Consider the following 23905-nt stretch of genomic DNA (forward strand, 5'->3'; position numbering starts at 1 on the left):
TTTTGATTAATTAATGCTCTTTTATTTATCAAATAAATTTCATTTTACAACAATCCCATTTTCAATTCCGTAAGTTCATACATACTATAGATTACAAAATTCCAATTCCGTCACTTAACGCGAATTAAATTATAACAAATGATTCGGCATTCCATCACCAATCTTTACAGTATTTTCCCTTCCGGTTAATCATTTTACTAGCTTACAAAAATGTTAAACTTGGCGTAATGCGCGAATTTATTTCAATAAAAAAATCACAGATGCCTGGAAAATAATTCACGAAAGGCAAATGAGAAAATAATGTTTGTACAAAAGCATTGGTCGTTGTTTGAACAAGAACAACAATATACATATATCAGTGAGCTAAGGATTCAATAATCCAGAGCAAAAATTAATGGCAATACGTGGATTGCATTGCCGCCATGTTGGTGGTCAAAACAAAAGAAAATTTACTCACATAATTTTGCATAAAACGGGAGTTAACTTCCAGAGGAGAATCATCTTATTGTTCCACACCACCGACATGGCCGCCATGACGTCACGTGCAATCAACCTTTACTATAAATGGCCTCCAACTTGACCTTCACTTGCCTTGTCACGCGTACGTTTCTTAAGACTAAAAATTGTGTGACTACCTTGGGTCACGCCATCCATTTCTCGCAGAAGAAACCGCATTACGTGTCAAATTACATGGTTTTGCTGTTACGGAACAAATGGAAAGGAAGCACATGGGACGTTCCCAACAACTAATAAATCTATAAAATATATATCGAGAGAACCGCCTCCAATGCTAAAAACAAATGTCATTATACTGCATTTGTCGAGTAAACTACGAAATTTAGTAATTTAAAGTTTTGATTGATAATATATTTTTTAAATTTTTTATATCCTTTTAAACATGATTTTAGTTTTCTTTTAATTTTATTTTAGTTGCTACCTAACAATACAATGACTATAATATCACAAAAGCTTGTTCTCCAAGAGCGCAAATTAGCAACCAAACGTCAAGGATAGCCCTAGTTATTGATGCAGAGTAAACTTTTTTTCTTAAACTGTTTACAGTCCTCTAGTTTTCTGTGTTCACCAAGACTAATTCTGGTTTGTGATGACAGAGGAAACCTGGAGAGAGTGCAAAAATTACCAAGCCGGGAGGGGGAGTAGTAGGGAACAGCTGTCAAATTGAAAACATGAACTCTTGCAAAGATTTTCTACCCTTGAAAAGAAATGTAAAAGGACTCTCTATATATTTCTCAAAGCAGACAGATTTTGTCCGATCAAATTCACCATGATTATGAAGTTTCGCGCATTTGATTTTCCGAGCCCCTGACAGCCCATCGAACTGACGACACCAGAGCCTTCCAAAGTTCACCAAGCAAAACAGCTTATCAAATGAGTGGAGCTTAACACTTTAAGGCGTTTACCAAGCTTAAGATACCTTATCCAATCGATGATTATCAAATCGACAATATGAAGGATTCTGGAGATTATTATCATCCACGGTATCATTGAAGAATTATTACGGTTAACCAAGCAAGACGGCCTAGAAAATCGATGACAACGAGAACAAACTATCATAAATAGGTGATGTAGGAGTTCACCAACAGCATCTGCGCTAACGCACTGCTAAGCTCATGCATACAAACCAAGTACAGTCGAACCTGTATTAAGCGGCACCGTATTAAGCGGTCACCCTCTATTAAGCGGTCAGTTGTCAAAGTCCCGAAAATTTCTTCCCTTATTTACTGTAATCCTGACCTGTATTAAACGGTCACCTCTATAACTAAGTCCCAGCGAGCTGTTTCTATTGTCTTGACCTGTTTTAAACGGTCACCTTGTAAAAGGAAACCACTTAAATAGGGTAACAAATAGCGTGCCAGGCAATTGAGTTTCTAATGAGCTGCACAATCGTGGCGTTAATGTTTTACTAGTCTGTTTCAATACCATGCTCTCCTTTCTGTCCTTTGTCATACCATTTTATTGCCGAACTTTCTTAACCAAGTGAGTGATGTATTCTGTGCAACCTGTATTAAGCGGTCAACCTGTGTTAAGCGGTCACTAAGCCATTCCCCGAGGGTGACCGCTTAATACAGGTTCGACTGTACAACAGTTTTTCACCTTACTTTAACAGAATATACCTTCATCATGGTAATTTAAAATTTGGATGTAGGCTAGGTAATTAAAAACTATTGACACCGTTTGAAAGACCACATTAAAATTAGTAAAAGGCTAAGCTTGAAATAGCGAAGATATATAGTCTGAAAATTTTGACGTTTGTATCGAAATGGGAAAGTTTTGCTGCCCGTCTTCATTAGTAGAAAGTTCAAGTTTGAGAGCCTTGTCCTTTAAATGAATTTCGTAAATTCAGGACTTTTTGCATACGTCGAGATACTCGAGTTTCCTATAGGTAGTGCTCACTAATACAGGGATATTTTTGCGCGGTTTAAAACTCAACGGAGAAAGCAGAACTTAGCAAGTGCTCTAACTTGGTATCCCAAAAAAAAAAAATTGGCGGTAACCATGCATTTTTCAGAGATAATTAAGCTTCAATTGAGGAAAAACTGCCAAACATTGCTTTATATTTTGGCCCTTTTTAGAAATGTTGTTGCTTAATTATCTCTGAAAAATGCACGGGTACCCCAATTTTCTTTTTGAATTCCAATAGCCCTTCCTAAGATCTGCTTTGCCCGCATAGTCATAACCCGCGCAAAAATACTTCTGTAGTAGTAGGCACCGTCCTTAATTATAACATAGCGCGAGTGCTTCCCTGTCTAATTCCTATTGGCGTCGTCATGGTACATTTCTCAACATACGCACGGCCGTACGTCCATCCGATGACGTGTGCAAGTCAGATGGGGGAAGCATGCGCATGCTGTGTTATTAAAAAACTTTAACAGAGAGACAACACCATAAAAGATGTATATTTAAAAGAGCTTGAAGCTTAATGAAACGTTAAGATTAAACCGATATGAGAAACCATTTTCGCCTTCTTTTTTTTGTACAGAGAATTTTGTAATTATTCTGGAACAAAACCTGTTTTCCAGGAATCATTTACTTTATTTTCACTATGTTATAAAAGAATTGGTTCATGCTTTTAGCTGTGCGTATATCGAGTTATGGATGCACTTGGGAAGTTTGGAGAGCACTCAAGAAGCTAAAGTTGCTCTCGGCGTAACTCTTACGCTTCTCTCGTGCTCCCCAAACTTTCCGCGTGCATCCATAACTCGATATACGCACGCTAAGCATGAACCAATTCTTAAGGTGCTCTTTCCAGCAGCGTCAAGGTTTTGCTTCACTGGAACTACATCAAAATTTTAAATTACCGTGATAAGGGAGAATGGTTCTAGTTTACGTTATAGACGCCCCTCTTTTTCATAAATCCCATTTTTTCAAGCTTCCCTTCCTTCTTGTTCCCCTTCTCCCTCTGTTTCCTTGCCTTTAGTTCCCTCTCCGTCTCCGCCTTCATTTCTTTCACCTTTTTCTTGATGACAGCTCGGTGGTTTTGACTCACACCCATGGCCTGGTAAATCAAAGTAACCTGATCAATCACTACTTTCTCATACAGAACCAATGTGTTGTAAAGCAGAAAGGTAAAGAGAATACAGACCAAGATCAACTACGGTGCATGTATATTGTCTCTAGGTAGCAAAAGACTCTTGGTACCATAACTAAAGAAACTACCCGTGTCATTTAGCAAGTCACTCCAATCATTCGAGAAGAAAGTCATTCAGTCTCCCCCATAAGGTCACACCTTGAGCCGTGTAAACTTGTTCATACCTTCAACTCTACTCTGGTCGAAACTGTAGAAGTGTGACCATTCAAATAAATTCCACTGAGCAGTACTTTCCTGTGGTGGTGTTTGTTAATGCTGTACAAGGTGATTCTAACTTCTTAGTCTGTGGATAAAATCCTGAAGTGTGACCATTCAAATGAAAGCTACTGAGAAGTACCGTGTACTTCTCTGTGGTGCTGTTTATTATGCTGCACAGGGTGATTCTAACTTTTGAGTCTGTGGATGAAATCCTTAAGAGCGACCATTCAAATGAAAGCTACTGAGCAGTACTTTGCTGTGGTGCTGTTTATTATGCTGTACAAGGTGGTTCTAGCTTTTAAGTCTGTGGATAAAATCCTTAAGAGTGACCATTCAAATAAAAGCTACTAAGCAGTACTTCTCTGTGGTGCTGTTTATTGAGCTGTGCAAGGGGGTTCTAGCTTTTGAGTCTGTGGCTGAAATCCTAAAGTGTGACCATTCAAATGAAAGCTACTAAGCAGTACTTTCCTGTGGTGCTTTTTATTGAGCTGTGCGAGGTGGCTCTAAATTTTGAGTCCGCTGATTCTGATGTGTTGTTGATACTTTCTAATTGAAAGATTTAGAAAGCTTACCCAGCCATTCTCTTAAAAATGAGAAATAACAGATTAAATGAATAGCTGTACCTTGAGCCTGGAGCCATCCAAGTTCAAAAACTGCTTGCCGTCAATGTTCTTATTGCTGAACTCTTCAGCGTACTCTTCAAGGCCATTTGCAACCAACCACATATAGACCTAAAAGTTTCAAAACAAATGGAGATGTTTACCAACACATACAGTTGGTGGCGGGGGTAATAGTGATGGCAGTGATAATGTTGACGACTTTGAAGGCGATGTTTGCTCTAGTTTAACTTAAAGGGCACTGTCACTGAGATGTTGCTGTATGTGTTGGACAAAACTGCTCAGATAGTTGACTAAGAACCTCTTCTGTAACATGACATTGCTCTAAGAGCACCGGTAGGAAAAAATGAAACAATTTCTTCAAGCAAGAGTGCAAGTACCTTTTCTTGTCAGAAATCATTTAACACACATTTGACTTCTTGAGAGAGAACTTCCTTTTCCACGTGCCGAAACTTGATTTTAAACTTTTTCCACACAACTACCTAAATCCTTTCGGACCTTTGAAACACAGTTTATGTCCACTATTATATAATGTTGACTGCTGCGTCTGTCTGTTAGTCTGTCTGCCAGTCCATCCATCCATCTGTCTGTGCTTGTTTATCTCCTTGTTTGTCTTGTATGTGTTCCGTCTATCTGACTGCCAGTCTGTCTTTCGGTCGGCCTACCTGCTTGTCCATTTGTCTGTGCCTGTTTATCTGCTTGCCTCTCTTTGTATGTGTTCCATCTATCTGTCTGTCAGTCTGCCTGCCTGCCTACCCGTCCATCTGTCTGTGCCTGCCTTTGTGTGTTCTGTCTATCTGTCTGTCTATCTGCCTGCTCATCCATCTGTCTGTGCCTGTTTATCTGCTTGCCTGTCTTTGTATGTGTTCTGCCTACCTGTCCATCTGTCTGTGCCTGTTTACCTGCTTGCCTGTCTTTGTGTGTGTTCTGTCTATCTGTCTGTCTGCCTGCCTGCCTGTCCATCCAACCATTTGTCTGTCTGTGCCTATTTATCTGCTTGTCTGCCCTTGTGTGTAACGTCTGTCTGTCTGTCTGTCTGTCCTTTTGCAACTCACCTGGTCAGTGTCCCAGTCAGACACCAGTTGTCCCACTCCAGAGGATGGAGAGTCAGGACTGCCAATGGAAGACTGTCCATCGACATTAAATTTTGATGTCACCCCTGGAAAGAAACACGGACATAATATAACAATATTATTCTTGTGGTGTTGCAGGCTGGTTTACACTTTAACATAAGCAACCATAGAACTAAATCCCACTAAACGTGCAAGGAAGCAGTGCGTAATGAATCATAACTGCAAGCACAAACTACACCCTGTAAACAAAAGAGAGAATTCCTAATCCAAACTGGCCAGTATGTAAACGGAGTGCATCATTTCGAAGGAATGGTGCTGCCAAATCTTTAAAAATAATCACTTTGAAAATGTTGGTGCTATTTTGAAGAAATTTGAATGACTATTGTAGGATAGCACTCATCCTTTAAATTGGTGTACATTCCATTTATGAACTGACAGGTCTGGCTAGCCAGTTTTGACAAAATTACCTTATCATAGGAAATTAAAAATGCACTTCATTAATGCGATTTTATATAATTTGCGTTAATTTAATGTATCTTAATAATTATTAATGTCAATGTAAATTTAATGCACGCTATTTTACAACATTGTTATTTTAAAGCACCTTTATTTTATTACATAACCTTATTAGTTCATGATTCTTCTATTGGCTCTTCAGAGTCACTATCTTTTGAATTGATAGGGTCTAGTTAGTCTTCAACACCAAATTTTTGGCTTTAAACAAAACTTAGAAACATCCGTTCACTTGTCTTGGAAGGTTTTATTGAAGGAAGCCAAAACGCAGTTTGGCATTCAGAAATGTAAAGTGCGAGTTTGCAGAATTATGAAAATCGCAGTAAATAAAGCAAGATGCTTATCGAAAAATTCGCGTTAATTTAATGCATGTAAACCAAACTTTTGAAAAATTCATGTTAATTTAGTGTAACGTAAAATTTTCTTCGCGTTGTCAGCGTGCATTGTTAATTTCCTATAATAAGGTAAATGGAAATTGCCCTTGGATAGGATTGACATCCATGGCTCAAATTTAGTGCTCTACAAACCAAGCTACCAAGCCAACTTTTTTCCCTTTTTTTATTTCGTTTACGTGCTTGCATTTTTCTTTCACTGAATCCTTCTACTGGCAAATTAATAGGTACAAAGCATTCACAAGAACAAGCTTACTTGGAGAGCCATGCTCCGAATCTGTTAGTCCACTGGTGGCAAGCAATTCAGGAGGCACGTCGATGGCTGCTTCATTGTACGATTCCATCACAGGAACGCTCTTCATCTGTAACAATGGCATGGCAGGAGGGAGGAATGGGGATGAGCCACGTGAGGAAGCCTGGGACGAGGCCAAGTCAGAGTCAATCTGGGTAAAGAACAAGCAAACAGTCATTATGTGATACTTAAGTATGCCCCTACTCAACCACCCCTCCCCCATACCATTTATTTGCACTCAATGAACTTGAGCACAAGGTGGATTCATACACTGTAAGCTCAGAACTAATAAAAGGCATTTTATTGCAATTTTGACACCTATGTCCAGAAATGCACCTAACCCTGATTTTTGGGTACTTTATATACATGTAAGGCAGTCCTTTTTGTCGTTTTCATATATGACTTCATGTTTGACAGAATTATTTGTCTTTTAGTAAGAATTTAGGGTAGGGGACACTTTGTGATGTCTATAATACAGTTCAAGCATCTCATTAGTGTGAATTTCTGGACATAAATTATCTCAATTTTGATGGCAGATGTAAATTGACCATGTAAAATTGGGAGTACTGTGGATAAACAGTCAAATGGAAGAAACTTAGTTCAGTCTCAAAAGGATGATGAATCATGTACACAGCAAAGCTCCTCTCATCTTGTGTACTCATCTCTGTCTATCCTCAAATAAAAGAATTGCTAAAACATTGCAGGGATTACGAAACTGGGCCCAGTTGTTCAAAGCTCAGTTCAGCTAATCCTGGATTAACATAAACTTTGATTCAAGTTCAATTACTTATCAATAAAGTTTCTTCAAAAAGATTAATGTCCCTCCAATTTTGACTTAGACTTTTCTTTACCTTAAGCTTGACATTAGCCTTTAAAACCATTTATAACAAGTGAGACAAAAATCTACAGTTTGTAGCTTAACTTTTAATCACGGATTAGCGTTAATCGGATTTGGAACAACCCAGACTTGGGCAGCACACTGCAGATGCCAGTCTGTAGAGCATGGCAATTGCATGCACAAGTTTTCAGAAAATCATCCATTTATTATTTTTTTCAAGATAACACCTCTGCATACATGAGATTTTGTCAACTTTTGTCATACTCTCAGACTGCTCAAGATGTTAGCATACCCTTCTTGTGACCTCTTCAATCTCATCCAAGGAGTTAGCTGATCCTGATAAACACTCGTCATCCTGTAAAACAGGTTTCCGAACTTGTTTGTCCACCTGGTCTAGTGCTGTAGTCGGCATAGAAGACACCTTGATATCAGCCTTGGACAACTGCTTCTCCAGTAGATTCTCCACCACAACACTACGCGTCTCCTCTTTGTGAGACAGGGGATAGCTTGCGCGTATCTCCTGAGGTGAAGAATCGCCACTATTTGGAGATGAATCATCAAAAAGGCTTTTCCCCGTGGAACGAAGCTTGAAACCTCCAACTGGAAATGTGGGCAGAACAAGGCCTGGACCTCTTGGTGGGCCCCTGTGATGATCACTTTCTTGTAAAGTCATTTTTGAAGGAGTATCATCTTCATCTTCATCGGATCCTTCACGATCACCAAACATCTAAAAAAATTGAACTTGATTGACTGCCAATACATACATGTACAAACCTCCCTATAGTTTTGAACAAGGGAAGATGAACAATCAAGAGCGTATCTCCAATACATGACACTTGTCCTTTGGTTTTGGGTTATGATGTTGGCCATTGATACACATACAATCATGTAATTTTAGCATATTTTAACATACTGTTTATATTTGGTTAATAATAAATTTAAATCAAATAGAAGAAAGATCCTCGCAGTTACTATGCAACTAAAGCAGTTGCAAAAAGAAAGCCTGAAAAAAATTCAGGCTTGAACAGGATTCGAACCCATGACCTCCGCGATGCTGGTGCAGTGCTTTACCAACTGAGCTATCAAGCCAACCGCGAGTTTGTAATATACCCGTGAAGGATGAATAAATAAATGTAAATATATGAAACATATATTTGAACTGCAGATGAAAGATCAAATAGAAGAAATAGTAACTGCAAGGATCTTTCTTCTATTTGATCTTTCATCTGCAGTTCAAATATATGTTTCATATATTTACATTTAATAAATTTCAAGAAGGGTATTAAACCATAAAACAAAGAAACATCTCCAAACTTCTGCAAAACCAGAGGGCCAGATTCACAAAGCACTCCTAAGTTAACATGTATCATCCTAAGCATTGTTTCAATAAGCAATTGTTAGTCAACTAACAGACGTGACAGAGAGTGCTATTACTGGGTAAAAGCACTCATATTTGAAGCAGCCACCTGGCCCTAGTTGTTCAAACGCCGGATAAATTTATCCTGCGGATAAGTCACTATCCGACAGTTTCAATCTGGGAAAAGACTTCAGTATTTCCTCTTGTACAAGCGAATATGCACACTCTAACCACAGTTAAGTTTGGGAGTGAATGAAAACCTTGGACAACGTTGAACGTAAAGTATATTTTATATAGTATATTAGACCCTGAATAGTGCCTTATCCACCGGATAAAGTTATCCGGCCTTTGGACAACTGGGGCCTGTATTATACCCCAACACACCTTTTGTCATGAGGTCATATTTGACCCACAACACTTCTAATTATCAACGTGCATACTCTCCTCACTGTATTCTATGTATTCCTTACTGCACAAGATGGGAGAATTTGCTTTAACGTCAAGACATTTTATCTTTGGTTTACAGTCACTCGTCTGTGCAATCACTTCATCTACTTTCAGGAACTGTAGGTTTGATTAAGCAATAATATTGTGTAGGGAAACTACATCAGCTCATCACTTTACTGTGAGGGCTTAAGAGGATTAAATACACTGTAACTACGAACTACTCTTGATGTGTATGGGCAGTACTCGCTACTGCGACCTTGCAAGGACAGTACCACTCGAAACTGTTTGCCCTTTTGCCATGATTTGGCCGTCTCAAATTGCAGTTTGATCTGCAGTTTGATCTCGGCAAAGCCTCGTCAAACTGAAACAAAAACCCCAGTTTGGCCTAGGTTTCTTTCTGGTTGACTTCATGAAAGGGAAGATTAATCAGTGCCTTACATCATTTTCGTCGTCATCATCATCCACTGACTTTCCCCAGCTAGCACGGGTCGGCTTGTGTTTCTTTTGCTGGGCCTCAGCAAGTCGTTTCTTCTGAATAAGATAATCATTGCCAAGTAACTGAGTCGCAGGAACACTGTCCAGATCTAAAGCATCCTTTTTGTCATCTTCTTTAGCAGCTGGAGCAAGAAAGGAGAATATTTTTTAAATGCAGTATGAAAGTGGTTTTCAATTCAGTGTCATAAATATGAAAAACAATTTAACCAAAGTAATAATTATTACTCTGATTAATTACAGCAGATGTATACAATGCAAAGAACCAAAAAAAACTTAATTTGAAGCAAAAACAATGTACATGTTCATGTAACTGCTGCCAAGCATGGAAAAATGTGTACAGGAAGGTCATGATTGGTTTAGGTTTTGCTTCTCATTGGCTAAGGTGGCCGAACACAGTTTTCCAGTATACAGGTGTTGGTAAACATTATTTGAAAACTACATACTTCTGAGTACTCAAAATTAGCATAGTGCAAGATTAACTAAGAAGGAATAAATTTTGATACTTCTTGTTGAGCAAGGTGCCATTGCCATGGCAACGCAGGAAGCTATTAACCGTCCACAAATAAAGGTTTTCCTTAATTTTTAGAAAATGCTCTAGTTACATTTTTTCCATTTTTTGTATCCAGAAAAACTCACACAATACTGACATAGTGACGCTGCTTTCATGTAATTTTAACAGAGAGATCTCCTGTCAATGTTGTTTTTGCACTTTAATGTTTTTTGGAGATACCCTCTGTTAGATTTTGGTTTTTGTTTGTAGGCGAATTACGCTCTTAGGGAACTACCGCTGTGTCAAATTTCACAAAATTCTAACGAGCGGTTCCTTAGAAAAAGGTTTATTTCCATTAAAACAACCAGTCACAATTTTTCGGTCAAATGCGCATGCGTGGCTTTTAATTAGGTTTTCTCAGCAAAGAAGAAAAGCGTGAAAAAAAGGTTAGCTCTTCGTGAACTCACTTTCTTTGTTCGGTGATAAATGGAGAAGGATTCACAGATGAGAAACTGAGTTATTTTAAGAGCAAAACTCACCTTTGTGATCCATTTGGTATAAAATCGAGGGATCGATAGTATCTCTTACCACAACCCTAGCGCGCGCTCAATAGCATCACTAACAGAATCTGTAAAGCGTGCGCAAAGTGTGTTCGGCCACCTTAATAGACCCTTCTCCAAAATGGCGGCCAAAAATTCAAATAAGTTAAACTTAAAAACATATACCAGCACTAGAAATACCACTTTTACTTTAGTACCCCTGCAAAGTTTCAGCATATCAGGTGTAATATCGGCTGAGAAAATGTAAGTTGAAAAATGAAAAATTTACAGATGTTTGCATGACTGCGGGTATTATGTATACCCCCAGTCATACAAACGTCTGTAAATTTGTCAAATTTCATCATACATTTCCTAAGCTGATATAACACTTAATATGCTGAATCTTTGCAAGGTTACTGACGTAAAGGTGCTCTTTCCAGTGCTGGTATCAGTTTTTCATCCAGTTCAATTTTAACTCCTTCAAATCTGTTGCCACCATTTTGGAGAAGGGTCTATTTCAGTAAGGCAAAACCAAAGCAGACATTATGTACATGTAAAATTACTATCAGCACCCCATTGAAAACTGCTCTTATATTTGTACAAACAAAAACTTTATCTCCATCCAGCTGGTGTAGTAATGCCTCTAAAATTCAAGTGTTACCTGCTGCCTCTTCACCACTTTGTTCATCCCAGCTAAGCTTGTAGCTTAACAGTGCCTTTTCTACCTCTGCTGCGAGTCCATTCTCCACGACTTCTTCTTGCACCTCCCTCTTATCTTTACGCGTAGGTATTTTTGGCTCCTCGGTTTTTAACACAAATGATGATGCTTCTTTCTCAGTTTCTTTTACTTCTGTCTTTGAAGCTGCTTGCTGGAGAGACAGAACCTCCCTCTCCAATTCCTTGACCTTAAATGAAAACAGATTGTGATTTTCGTGAAAAGGACAGAAAAGTCTTAGTAAAGCTATAAAACTGCATTGTGTCAGACTTGATTTGAAAGAAAGATATGAAACCGTTTTTTTTTTTTTTTGGGGGGGGGGGGGGGGGGAAGGATGTTCCCAGACAAGACGTTATCCTCAAAAACATAAAATTGCACTAATTACAGTCGACTTCTGATAACTCGAACCTTCAACGGAAATTGAAAAAGGTTCGAATTATCGGGAGTTCGAGTTATCGAGGGTAAAATTATATAGAAAATGACCTAAAAGGAAAGGAAAATTGTTTCGAGTTAGCGAGGGTTCGAGTCAACTGTATTGTATTTTCATGTACAGTGTACATGTACATGTAGGTGACACAGCCAATTTATCCACAAGCGATCCATTTGAATGAAACATGAGACACAAATAAGACCTGTAAACAGAGCCGGGCCACCCTACATACATATCACGTTCAGCCAACTGCATTGACTCAAGTTTAAATTTGCCTAAAATTGCATTTTAGCCATAAAAAAATCTTTGTATTAACCCTTCCAGTCATTTGCTTAGCAATGACATGGTCAAATCTGTTTTACAATGAATATATCTCATTAACATGCATATTATTAAATAGAAACAGACCCTGTCTTGCAACAATTTTATTTCCACAGCAGATCTTTCGGAAGAGTCAGCCCGTGCTTGTTCCCTTGAAGAAAAATAGATTGAAACTAGTTACTACTCATGATGTTGGAAAAGTGAAAGCCACTACATGTATGTCAAGTCATGGAGAGTAATTCTTAGGGTTGCAATACAACTACACATAACTGGACAAAGATCCAAAATGGTTTCTAAAAAGAGGCAAAGAGGCAGAAAAACAAAGTTCAGAAAACCAAAGGTTAATTTACAAGGAAAAAAACAAAACAAAACAGTGGACCTACACAAATACATGTAAACAACTAAATTAGTGGAATGGCACAAACACAAGCTGGACTGAGCCCTAACAACCACATACAAGTGCCTGGGAGAACTGGCTGCAACATACCAACAACCAGAGCACAGCCCAACACCACATGTATCGCAGCACAATATGGCCATTGATACCTTCCTGGGTTAGGTCAATAGGTGGGAGGGCCTAATGAAATATTAGCAAGCGACACACAACAAAGTTAAGCAAGTCACCTGCAGTGAGGTAAACAGGAACCTTAGTACTTTTAGTCTCTGCAAGGGAGGCCTGCCCTTCCTTGTTGCTCTAATTAAGGTTTAACACTCAAAACTCCATAAATTGGAATTGCTTGGCAGTGACATAACATGTACCTTGCTCTAGACTGCCCTTCACTACAGCGCCACTGTAAGCCCATTCTTTATTACAAACAGGGTGCACTAAATTATTTTTTGCACAGTTTGAGACAATGCGGGAAAAGCAGATCTTACATGGACTTATTGGAATTCAAAAAGAAAATTGGGGGTAGCAGAGAATTCTAATTTACATGTAAGCTAACAATAAAAGCAACAATAATTCTGAAAGCTGTAAAAAATGTAAAAAACTTAAATATTTAATATATACATGTAGTTTCTGTGCCCAAATTTTCTTTTTGTAAAGCAGTAAGCTTTGATCTGCTATCCTCACACAGTTATAAACCACACAAAAATATCCCCGTATTGCAGTAATAGGTGCCGCACAAACATGTACATGTAGGAAACTACAGTTTCTCAGATCATCCTGAGATGCGCAGAATTTGTGGTCATGGTCATTTAAGCTACATGAACATGTAAAACCCCAACCAGAAGGCCCTTGAGGATTCACCGAGGCACTCAACTCCACCATGGACGTAGAAAAAAAAACCTGCTAGAAATACCTTTTGTGTCACTTGACACAATGATGCCAAACTGCAGTGTATAATTATGTACATGTTAGTATTAAAGCACAGCCCAAACTTACTTTTCCTCAAACTCTTTTACTTTATTCTTGGCATTGTGATATTTCTTCTCCAGAATCAAGTACAATCCCTTACTTTCCTCCAACTGTCGCACCATATCATCATTCTCTGCTTCGGACACTGCCAGATCTGATTCTAGCATGTTAACCTTTTCTGTAATTTCTGCCAAGGCTTTCTTTGTTCCCTCAATGGTTTTCTCGTCAACGGACTCCTACGGTGATAGCATTGTTCATAATAATTTCCTTCCTAATTTTTAGGAGAGCCAAGTTATAAATATGTTTTTCTATCTAGTAAATTCTTTGAAAGAATAACAAGAATCTAGGTACTGTAACTCACAGGACTAAGCAGATTAAGCAAAAGTTTTGGTGAACAAATTTCAATCTGCAATTTAGTATACCTGTACAAGTAAATTTTAAAACTATCAACTCACTGGTTTTGACATGACAGCAGTTGCCTGATTTTTTGCCATTTTTTCTGCCAGTACAGCTCTTTTTTCTGCACTTTCTGCTTTTGTCTCAGCCTACAGAAAATAGACAAATTCATAATGGACCAATGACATACATGTACCATAAAATCAACATTATTGGCAGGCCCATGTTGGAAAGAGTTACCTTGAGCCTTCTGAATAACAATAGAAAATAATAATAATAGAAAAGAAAATTCAACCACAACATGAGTCCACAGCATAATAAACTGCTACCTGAACCTCCTGGTATATACATGTAAACATGCACACAGAAAAGAGTGTGTGAATTTACTTCCTGGATGTGAGAAAATCACCAAGATCAGCTAATAATAATAATTATGAAAGGATCAATCCTGGCAAGTCAAGATTGAAAAACTCAGGTGAATACCCTACAATCTACAGTGGAACCTCGATTTAACAAACTACCAAGGGACTAGGGAAATTGGTTGGTTATATCAAGGGTTTCTTATATTGAGGTTCTATTCCATACATTAATTTTTTTTTTAATTTCCGGCCAGGCTGGAGAATATTGTTTGTTAGTATATACCGCACAAGTGAATAGTACTTTTCGCGTGCGCTGATTGGCTAGCTCGGAGGTGATTAGCCAAGTACTATTCACCTCCGAGCAACCCGCGAGGAGAAACAAGATGGCTTCCCGTTTCGCCACTGTCACTAAAGAGGAATTTATTTAGATAAACTAGACAGCTGTTACAAAAAATACAAAAATGGCAACAAAGTTTAGTTTGACGGCATTAAATGGTAAGTAATTTCATCTTTCCAACTTCGTATTCTAAGGCGAAAAATGAAACTACAATACCTTGTTTACGAAAACTGCCGAGCACTATAAGCTTAATTACAATGTAGACAATAAAACATCTAATGTTTTGGAGCATGGTTTCAAAATCAAGACGAATTTCACACAAGAATTAAAGAAATGACACTTAAGCAACTAAACAAGTGTCTCAAAAAGTTTTAATTGTTCGCAAGAAAGCGAGACGGAACTTTCAACAACAAGAAATCGGTTACCGCGCGGTGCGCGAGATTTTAAAATTTCCCACCATTTGTCGGTATATTGTCAAAAATAAAGGAATTTTGGCCCGCTAGTTATTCAGCTTGTGTGGTATATACTAAAACAATTATTCACCTCAGTGTCGGTGAAAGTGGTGGATATTTACCTCGCCGCGTATTCACCTCCACTTCGGTGAATAATTGTTAATTATACCAAGGATTTTGTTATGGTTCGCTAAATAAAGGTTCCATTGTATATAGGGTATAAGTCTATCCATGACTGTATCTCAGAAAGAAAGTACATGATCACATACATGTAGTTATACTGTGGGCACATAACCTGATCATAAATGAATTGTTCATTTGGGTCTACACACAGCACTGAAATAATTTATTGTATGTACAATACAGTATACAATTTTGTGGTTGTCCATGCAAGCAGAAATTCAACTTTACCGATTTCATACATATAGTCAATAACACTTATGACCACGTGATACACTGTAAAAATTGAATCACCTCTATTTCCCAGTTAAGTTTTTTAAAAAAATGATCTTCCCTTCTGAGATTCCACAGAAACACACTTTATCAAATGTTACACTCACCTCTGCCAGCTTTTGTCTAAGTGCTTCAAGTTGCTGTTCAACATTGGGGTCAATTCTATGGGATACATGTAAGTGTGCTCTGCTCTTGTCTCTTCCCATAAGAAACCTGAGGAAAGAACACATGAAATATAGGGGCTTTGTTAACCCTTTATAAAGCCCTAAAAGTGATCTGCATCAGTTTTCTCCAAGTTGTAATTATATCAATGCTTATTCAATCCTTGAGGTCATGAGAATTAAGGATATGATAACCCAAGGTGAATTTTCTTGATATTTTAATAACTTCTCCCCAGTACTTTTGTAAGAAAAGATGGGGACAAGATAGGAGAATTTGTTTGTTGATATTAGGGGTTAACAACTGCATTAAGCTGAGTGGAAAAAGGATGCCTGTGAAGTCCCAGGGCCTCCACTGTGACCAGCCGGCCCCTAGACAGTAATATGCTCCCATGGCTTAAACAGCGTGCACCACAATGCAGTGCTCTATAACTAATACTATGGTTGCACTCTTTTTAACAAACTATCTTGATGGTATTTCGCATTTATTTGCTTCTAAATCTTTTATTTGTACATAGTTTTCTATCTACTATTATTGTTTTCTATCTATTATTATCAGTATTAGTGTAATGCAAATATATACTATAGTTTTAGTACATTGTTGTGCTCAGGGCTCCCATTGATAACAGACAGCTTTTTGCATCTGAAGGGGCAACCCTGAGCGGTATAACTCAATAAAGGTTTTTCTTCTTCTTCTTCTTCTTCCTCTTCTCCGTACATGCGCTACCTACCAAAAGCCGCTGACTGCCCAATGAATGCCAGCTTTTCTTTATTGTCAACTTAGTTAAATTGCATTTAACTGCATTTAAAAGGGCTAAGGACCAGGCACCAGGTAAATTATTGAAATTATTAGTGAACATGGCTTTAACAACTTGTCTGACTTTTTCCACAAAAGAACAGTCATATCCAAGTTAACTATTCTGTTCAAGTGTACTTAAACCTTTCGCCCACCTGTTCAAAATCTTAATGAAACCCCTAGAACTAACACACACTTTACACAATTTGCCTCAATCCTTGTTCTTTTAGCAGTTGCTGGACCACACAAGTACATATATATTATACAGATCATGTTCATTTGGTATTTTTGTAAAAAAAAAAAAAAAACTGAAATATAGATGTTTTTCAAATGCAATTATTGTAAGGGTGTACTTTTGGGAGAATCTGAAATAGTATTTGTGATATTATAGGGGAAGGCCGATACCAGTTTTTAAAAACGATGTGATATGAGTATGATTACATGTATTACTGATATTTAGAATTCTTCAATAATTACATATTAAGTGGATGTCAATATCAATATTGTGACATACTGTATAAATGAGTCAAGAATGGGTAAGTTACAGAGAGCCCTTTGCTGCCAAACAATACTCCATTTACGTGAAGTACCTACAGTATACCGTATACATTGTCTGTATTAAACAGAAAAACATTTATTAATATTGATTTTGTACAAGAAAAAAAGTCATGTGAGCAGTGTCAAAAGGTTAAATGTACCTACAGTTGAGTTTTGATATTTTTCAAGGAAACCCCAGTAGAATATTTGAATCGATATTAGCTCACCCTTAATATTTGTGATGCCATATTAGATGGATTGTTTACGAACACAAAGGAATAAACTGAAAAGCCTCATTTGCTAGCTTTACACTAACTTCATAACAATCACTATTTGCCTATAATTATAAACAACAACAACAACAACACCCTTTATTTAAACACTATTCATTTTTGGATTCAAGAGTCCAGATTTGGACCCCGCCTCCCAACCAAAACACTGCTCCATTGTTGCAATCTTCAATTACACTTTCTGCGTTGCTCAGCTGTGATTATCAACTACCATGCTCATAAAATAGTTACATATACATACTTACAAGCACAAAACTTAACCTCTTTGTCTAAGGCGGTTTAAGAAGTTAAGGATAAAAAAACAGAGCACTTGATTTGATAACAAAATTCAGTGAGTCGAACTGCACAAAAAATTATAAATTATTACGTAAACTAAGACAGTAACTGTGAGACAGTCCATAAACCTCTCATGGTTCTGATTTAATTCCAGGCTCCAAGAAAGGGGACTTATTGAAAGAAGCTGGATGGAGGGGAGGGCCGAGACTGGTCAAATAACCAATTTCCAAAAACTCTTCCAGTATTTATATCTGTGATATAATTTATACGTCATTGCAAAAATGCATCTGCATTTGTCTGAGACGTTATCAGTTGGTCACCATAATAATTATTAAATTACGTTTGAATTTCAAATGACTACATGTAACAATGCATAAAAATAATCCTATACCTATACCATGTATAATGTTTAATAAAGTTTAAAACTTCGTGCCATCATGTTTTTAATGAGCAAAGAAATCACATATCAATCCAGATTTTCCGTACCTAACAATTCCACTGGTGTTCTTTAGTGTCTGTGCAGCAAACAGCTGTGTAACTCCAACAAGAGATATCCCATCAACCTCGATGATCTGATCATTTACTTGTATTCTGCAAAAACAAAGGGGACACCAAAAACATTAAAACTGGATGGGTGCAAGTTCCATTTGAAAGAGATGAAGTGTGGCTAAACAAAAGTTAAAATACAACGTACAGCATGAGAGAACACCAGCCAGTGATCATCACCGTAAGCCAGACACCCTGAAGTGACAAATTCAAGCATTTTGGGAATTGGGTCGTTCATGTTTGTTGTGCCTTATGAATCCTACGTACCCCTCATCCTTACAATGTACCTTCCTCTGTTGCAATCATAATGGCTGAATTACTTAAATGTACATGTATCTACACAAAATTAATGATCAGTTTGGTGATAACAGGCTGCCGCCGTTTATGCAGTCAACATGGTTACCCTTTGATTCATCTAAGTTGTTATGCTGCTCCCTTACAGGCATCTCCCCCAACTTCATCTCTATTGGCAATGAGTTAAGTACTGTGAAACTAAGAAAAACCATGGACACTAGAAATGTTTTTGGGATGTTTATTGTGTTCAGAAAGAAAACCAATCAGATACATGTACGAGAGGAAAAAATAAAAGCTGTAATGGTAATTTGTTCTTGTGGTTTGATTTTGTCTTTGGTTGGTCACAGAACAATAAACATTCCAGAAAAGATTAAATAGTGTTCATAGTTTGCATAGTTTGACAGTAAATGGTGCTAAGAGTTCAGCACAAGTTTGGAGAAAAGTTTGCCAGCTTGCAGTAGTGAGCATTATGCAACTACATGTACCATCTACAGTCACTTCTTGGCTGTGTTAACATAACATAACATAACATAACGTAACGTAACGTTACGTAACGTAACGTAACCTAACCTAACATAACATAACATAACATAACATAACATAACATAACATAACACAATATTAATTTTTATTCAAGATGAGGAAATTAAAATTATAAATTAAACAGCATCTTAGAAAGGAAAAACTAAAGGTTAGCCCTATGACATTTTGCCAACTACATGTAAAAAAAGATTTTACAAGATGCAAGCTATAATATGTACAAAAGTCCATGTATATAAAATCGTAGAATATTTAGGGACACTGATGTACAACAATGACAATAAATGGGCAGCTAATGCATATTAAGGAATATTGCTTAAGCACACTCTTAAAACAGTCTAGGCTCCCGGCCTCAACAATAACACCATGGTAGGCTACTCCAGTAATGCATGATTCAAATAGAAAAAGTTGTTTACACTGGACTTTTGCCTTCTTCCCCTAACAGTCAAGGAGACTTGGCCCTTGTTATTCACTACATGTACTATAGGTATACATGTACACGGCCTACTAGGGTAGGGAGAAGTGGGGCAATAGTAAAGCATATACCTTCCATCCGCAGCAGCAGCACCCCCCTCAGTAAGGGACTTGACAAAAATCCCCAGTTTCTCCACCCCTGTATCAGTGCCAACACCAAGACCTATGATGCTCAATCCCAGACCTCTCTCATCTGAAAATACACAATCAATGTTAGTGATACATTCATTCCTGTAATCAGAGCTTTGTGAATACTGGTGCTGGGCCCAGTTGTTGAAGCCTGATTAAGCTAATCCTGGATTAACGTGAACTTTGATTCGAGTTTAATTACTAATCTACAAAGATTCTTCCAAAAGAGTTTTGGCCCTCAGTTTTGACTTAGACTTTTCTTTAACTTTGGCTTGAAATTAGGCTTTGAAATCACTTTGAAAGAGCAAGATGAAAATCTCGATTAACTTTTAACCATAGATTAAAGTTAATCAGCTTTCGAACAACCCACCCCATGTGGATAAAATTTGCAATTCACAGCTTGTTTCTTTGCCATAGAATTTTGTCTGGCTTCAGTTGATCATTTTTAGTTTTGGAACTAAAAAACTGCTAACACATCATTTATTCAGATCTTACATGGTATCATTTGACCAGGGACAAGTTGCATAAAACTTAACGGCGGGCATAAATGCTATCGTCAGACGTTAAAATACTGAATGTGACTGGGCTGAGCAGTTACGCCCGACGTTAAATTTTATGCAACTCCCCCAAGGTGCTTCCTCCTTCTTGCCTTATACATGTGCCCCAACAAAAATTGCACCCAAACAATAATTAATAATTAATAGTCTTCATATTTGAGCTGCCCACAATGCAGACTGTTTTTCTGACATTTTTTTTGACAAATTAAACTTCATATAAACTTCATGGGAAAAATTGGGCAACTGAAAAAGGACAAAAAAATATTACTTTTCTCTTTTTGCTTAAAACACGGGGAACTGCAGTGTATGGCTAAAAAGGTACAGATTTAAATTCCACAAACTAAACCTCTAACTGAACAGTTGCTTTTGTCTTGTTTTGCTATGTTCGTTCTTGATGAAACTCCTGCATGTAAAGATGAAACCCCTGCATGTAAAGTAAACCTACCTCTTCCCCACCCCCCCCCCCCCCAAAAAAAATTAATACCTTTACTCAAATCCACAGAGAAAACATCCATCTTTTCAACTCTTTTTTCCAGCTCCCACTCAGCTGAGGCTGTGACAGGATCAATATCCTCATTTCCTCTGTCGTATTCCTCAGCGCTGTAAGTTGCAAACATCTTAGGCGTACCAGTGGCAAAGACAATGTTTCTTTTGCGTGACTTTTCTTTGTCTGTGCCTTTGGACAGTGAAGATGACACTGGCTTCGCTGAAAACAACAGTGATACAGGAGAGGTTGTTTGTGACTGTGAATGGTCTTCATCAACATCACTGTGCTCAACAACACTACCAGCACTCTCATCTGCAGAACTTTCACTCTCTTCATTTTGTGACTGGGTCTCTTCGTTTTTAGTCTTGTGGACATAATCAGTACTTTTCTCAGGCGGCTCAGATTCTTGTGTTTTGTTTTTGTCAGAGTCACGAAATTTTGCAAAGTCAGGTTTTGCAAAGCTGGGTGACAACTCCAGTGGTTCTAATTCTTCCGGAGGGATTTCTTCATCCTTCCAAGATGCCTCCCGTAACCTTCCAGGGGTGTCATATAAGAAGTCATCTTTCGGAACCTCCTTTCGACGAAACTTTTGCTCTACATGGACATCGCCAGAATGCAAACCTTGCTTATCAGACTTTGGCTCTGTCTGTGTCTTTTCAGCCTTGCTAAGAATTAATTTTTCCTCTGTTTCTTTATTTGATGAGGAAGAAACGAAACCTTTTTTGGAAGGTTCTTCATCTTTCTCAGTCTCACTTTCAGGTGACAAGGACCCTAGCAAAATTTGATCAACACTGTGTGACTTAAAAAGACGCTTGTCACGCGCCACTGGTGGTTTTCGTAACACAGAGTCATCATGGGATTGATTCAACTTGCCGACAGTTCCATGGTACTCTCCATTCATGGCTTTGGCATCTGAAGGCAAGCGTTTGCGAGAACGGACGAAGTACATAGGTCTTTTTGTTCCCGGGTCAGAATATGTGCGAGATCTTGGACTGGGGGAGGTTTCCTTTTTGCCAAGCGAGCTGATGTCTAGTTCTTGCAAGTCTGGGACCAGATCTAAAAGACTTGGAGATCGCTTTTCCTTGGAGCGAACCTCTTCGTTCGAACCACTACTTTCAAACATGGCTCTTCTTGCCGCAATACCTTGAGACACATGTGCCTTGTGCGAAGAGTCATTGGGTGTAGCAGGCAAAGTCTTCTTGTAGTAACTAGGCAATGACCATCTCCCTTGTATTGGCTGAGCAGTGTCGGTGGATTCACGCTCAGATTTCAACCTATCAAGCGCCTCGGAAACGGGTCTAGCTTTCTTGTAGGTTTGTTGTGCCTTCACTGTCTCGTGAGCAATCGTCTCGTCAAAAATATGCTTCAACTTGCTGACATTAGGTTTGCTCTCACCCCCACCGTCAGCTTTGTTTATGTTACCCTTATCACTCGAGGTTGTCGTTTCCAAAGAACCGGGTTTGCGAGGAACACGAGGCTTCTCCTCGCGGGTTTTACGAACATTTTCGTTTTTCAGAGGCGTTATAAAAGCCTTGTCGGACGAAATAATCTTCTTTGGTGGAGCGCCGAACTTGTTGTAAACCTTGTGTTTCGCATCATTGTCTGGACTTCCCGCAGTTCGTTTAGTTTTTGTGTCAATAATATTTTTGCGAGCCGCTGTGGATGAGCTTTGACTCCTGGCGCTGTCGTTACTTCCCGCATTATTCTCGCCTTTTATCCGGCTGGCCACTTCTTTGCGAGCTCTAAGTCTGTTCTCTTTGCCATATTCGCTTCTTGTGGCCATCTATTGAGTGGTTTTCCGGATTCTTTTTTCTGTTTTCACCAGAAACGCTTGGATTTATGTCGCTCGTTTAATTCTTGAACAAACCACGTCCAAACATGACCTCGAAACACCCACAAAGAAAGCCTCGACACCACCGACAATTCAAGAAGACTTGCTTAGGAAATAGACCCTTTCTGTCTTCCCTGATTCTCCTAAAAAGTAGAAAATGTACCGTAAAACTCGCACAATATACTTGCTTTGGATTTCACGCCATTGCTAGTCCCATACCGGAGAAAAATGGCCGCCAAAGTATCTCGCAACAAAACTCCGAGTAATCTGCGTCTACAAACAAACAGCTAAGATAGCACCGTTTAAAATCGCGTTAGCAACTCCACAAGGCTAAAGCTTCGTCCAAAATTCTTTTTGGCCACCGCAACGACAAAGTTTAGAGCTGACAGGAAATAAACTTCTCTTCGTCAACGATAGAACTATTCGCCTGTGACAAATATGTCACGTGACAATAGGTAAATATAGTGGAGCTTGCGGGGTTTATAGTATAATTATGTAAAATGCAAGCGAGTTTGTAAAAATTTTTGAATTTCAAATTCATCTTCGAGACAAATATTTACCGAAGCCTTGGACGCTAGTTAAGAACAATTGATATACATAAACAAACTAGGCATGTTTTAGAGGGGTTGTTTGCTGAAGCGCGTTCATATAAGCTAAATTCTTGTACCCACATTAGCATATGAACACGAAATTAGTCGAGGCTCGAAAATTCAATGGTAAATGCTAATGGAGCCGAACAAATCATTGTACAGGGACAATACCCTTAAATTTATTTCTCCTACAACACTTTAAGGCTAAAGAATTAGAGCGGGACAGATAAAAACAAAGGTGAAAAAGATTCTAAACTTGTCTGCAAACAGTATCACTACGGATTAACAAAGGAAAATTTGCATAAGTGATCTTTCGCCCATTTTGTTAGATGTTTCACCAAAATCAAACCAGGTGTTATTGACAATTTTCACATTATTATTTTATGTTTTGTTCCGGAAATGGGTCATATAGGAGGATGGAAATGGTTTATAATACTGTTCTCCTCTTGTTTATAACCGTTCACAGCTTATATCGGAAGCAAGTTTGAGGGATTCTTGAAATATTTCGATTCTTATTATATATTAGCAAGAAGCTTAATCTGTACAGTATTTGAAAACAATTTCTGATAGAAATTGGCAAGGTCAAAAAGAAAGAGATACTTCTTGTGTTAGCCAGTAATACCACATATTCGCACAACAGTGACAACAAAACTTTGCGCCAATTGAAACCGATACCACGTACATATTTGTGCTTTGATGTCAATATAGCTGATGCCTTT

General features: G+C 38.2%; 1 protein-coding gene across 1 annotated transcript; it reads right to left on the minus strand.

Annotated features, from left to right (window-relative positions):
- LOC146472352 (uncharacterized) lies at positions 1 to 23044 on the minus strand. Its single transcript, XM_085119703.1, has 14 exons — positions 20763 to 23044; positions 19665 to 19785; positions 18225 to 18329; positions 15789 to 15894; positions 14140 to 14229; positions 13712 to 13920; positions 12415 to 12478; positions 11523 to 11766; positions 9776 to 9954; positions 7826 to 8260; positions 6660 to 6846; positions 5481 to 5584; positions 4432 to 4539; positions 1 to 3517 (listed from the first exon to the last, which is right to left on the minus strand). The coding sequence occupies exons 1-14, from the start codon at positions 22546 to 22548 to the stop codon at positions 3341 to 3343; spliced, it is 3915 nt and encodes a 1304-aa protein (XP_084975829.1). The 5' UTR covers positions 22549 to 23044; the 3' UTR covers positions 1 to 3340.
- Positions 23045 to 23905: the final 861 nt, after the last annotated feature.

Source organism: Pavona decussata, unplaced genomic scaffold, assembly GCF_977016875.1.
Source record: "Pavona decussata unplaced genomic scaffold, jaPavDecu1.1 SCAFFOLD_100, whole genome shotgun sequence".
NCBI classification, from domain to species: domain Eukaryota; kingdom Metazoa; phylum Cnidaria; class Anthozoa; order Scleractinia; family Agariciidae; genus Pavona; species Pavona decussata.

Coding starts and splice junctions, on each gene's coding strand:
- LOC146472352 (XM_085119703.1), bottom strand. CDS start 22,548: ATGGCCACAAGAAGCGAATATGGCAAAGAGAACAGACTTAGAGCTCGC. Junction 11,767..12,414: donor TAAAATTGTTGCAAGACAGG/GTCTGTTTCTAT, acceptor TTTTCATTTAAG/GTCAAGGAATTGGAGAGGGA. Junction 3,518..4,431: donor TGGATGGCTCCAGGCTCAAG/GTACAGCTATTC, acceptor TTGATTTACCAG/GCCATGGGTGTGAGTCAAAA.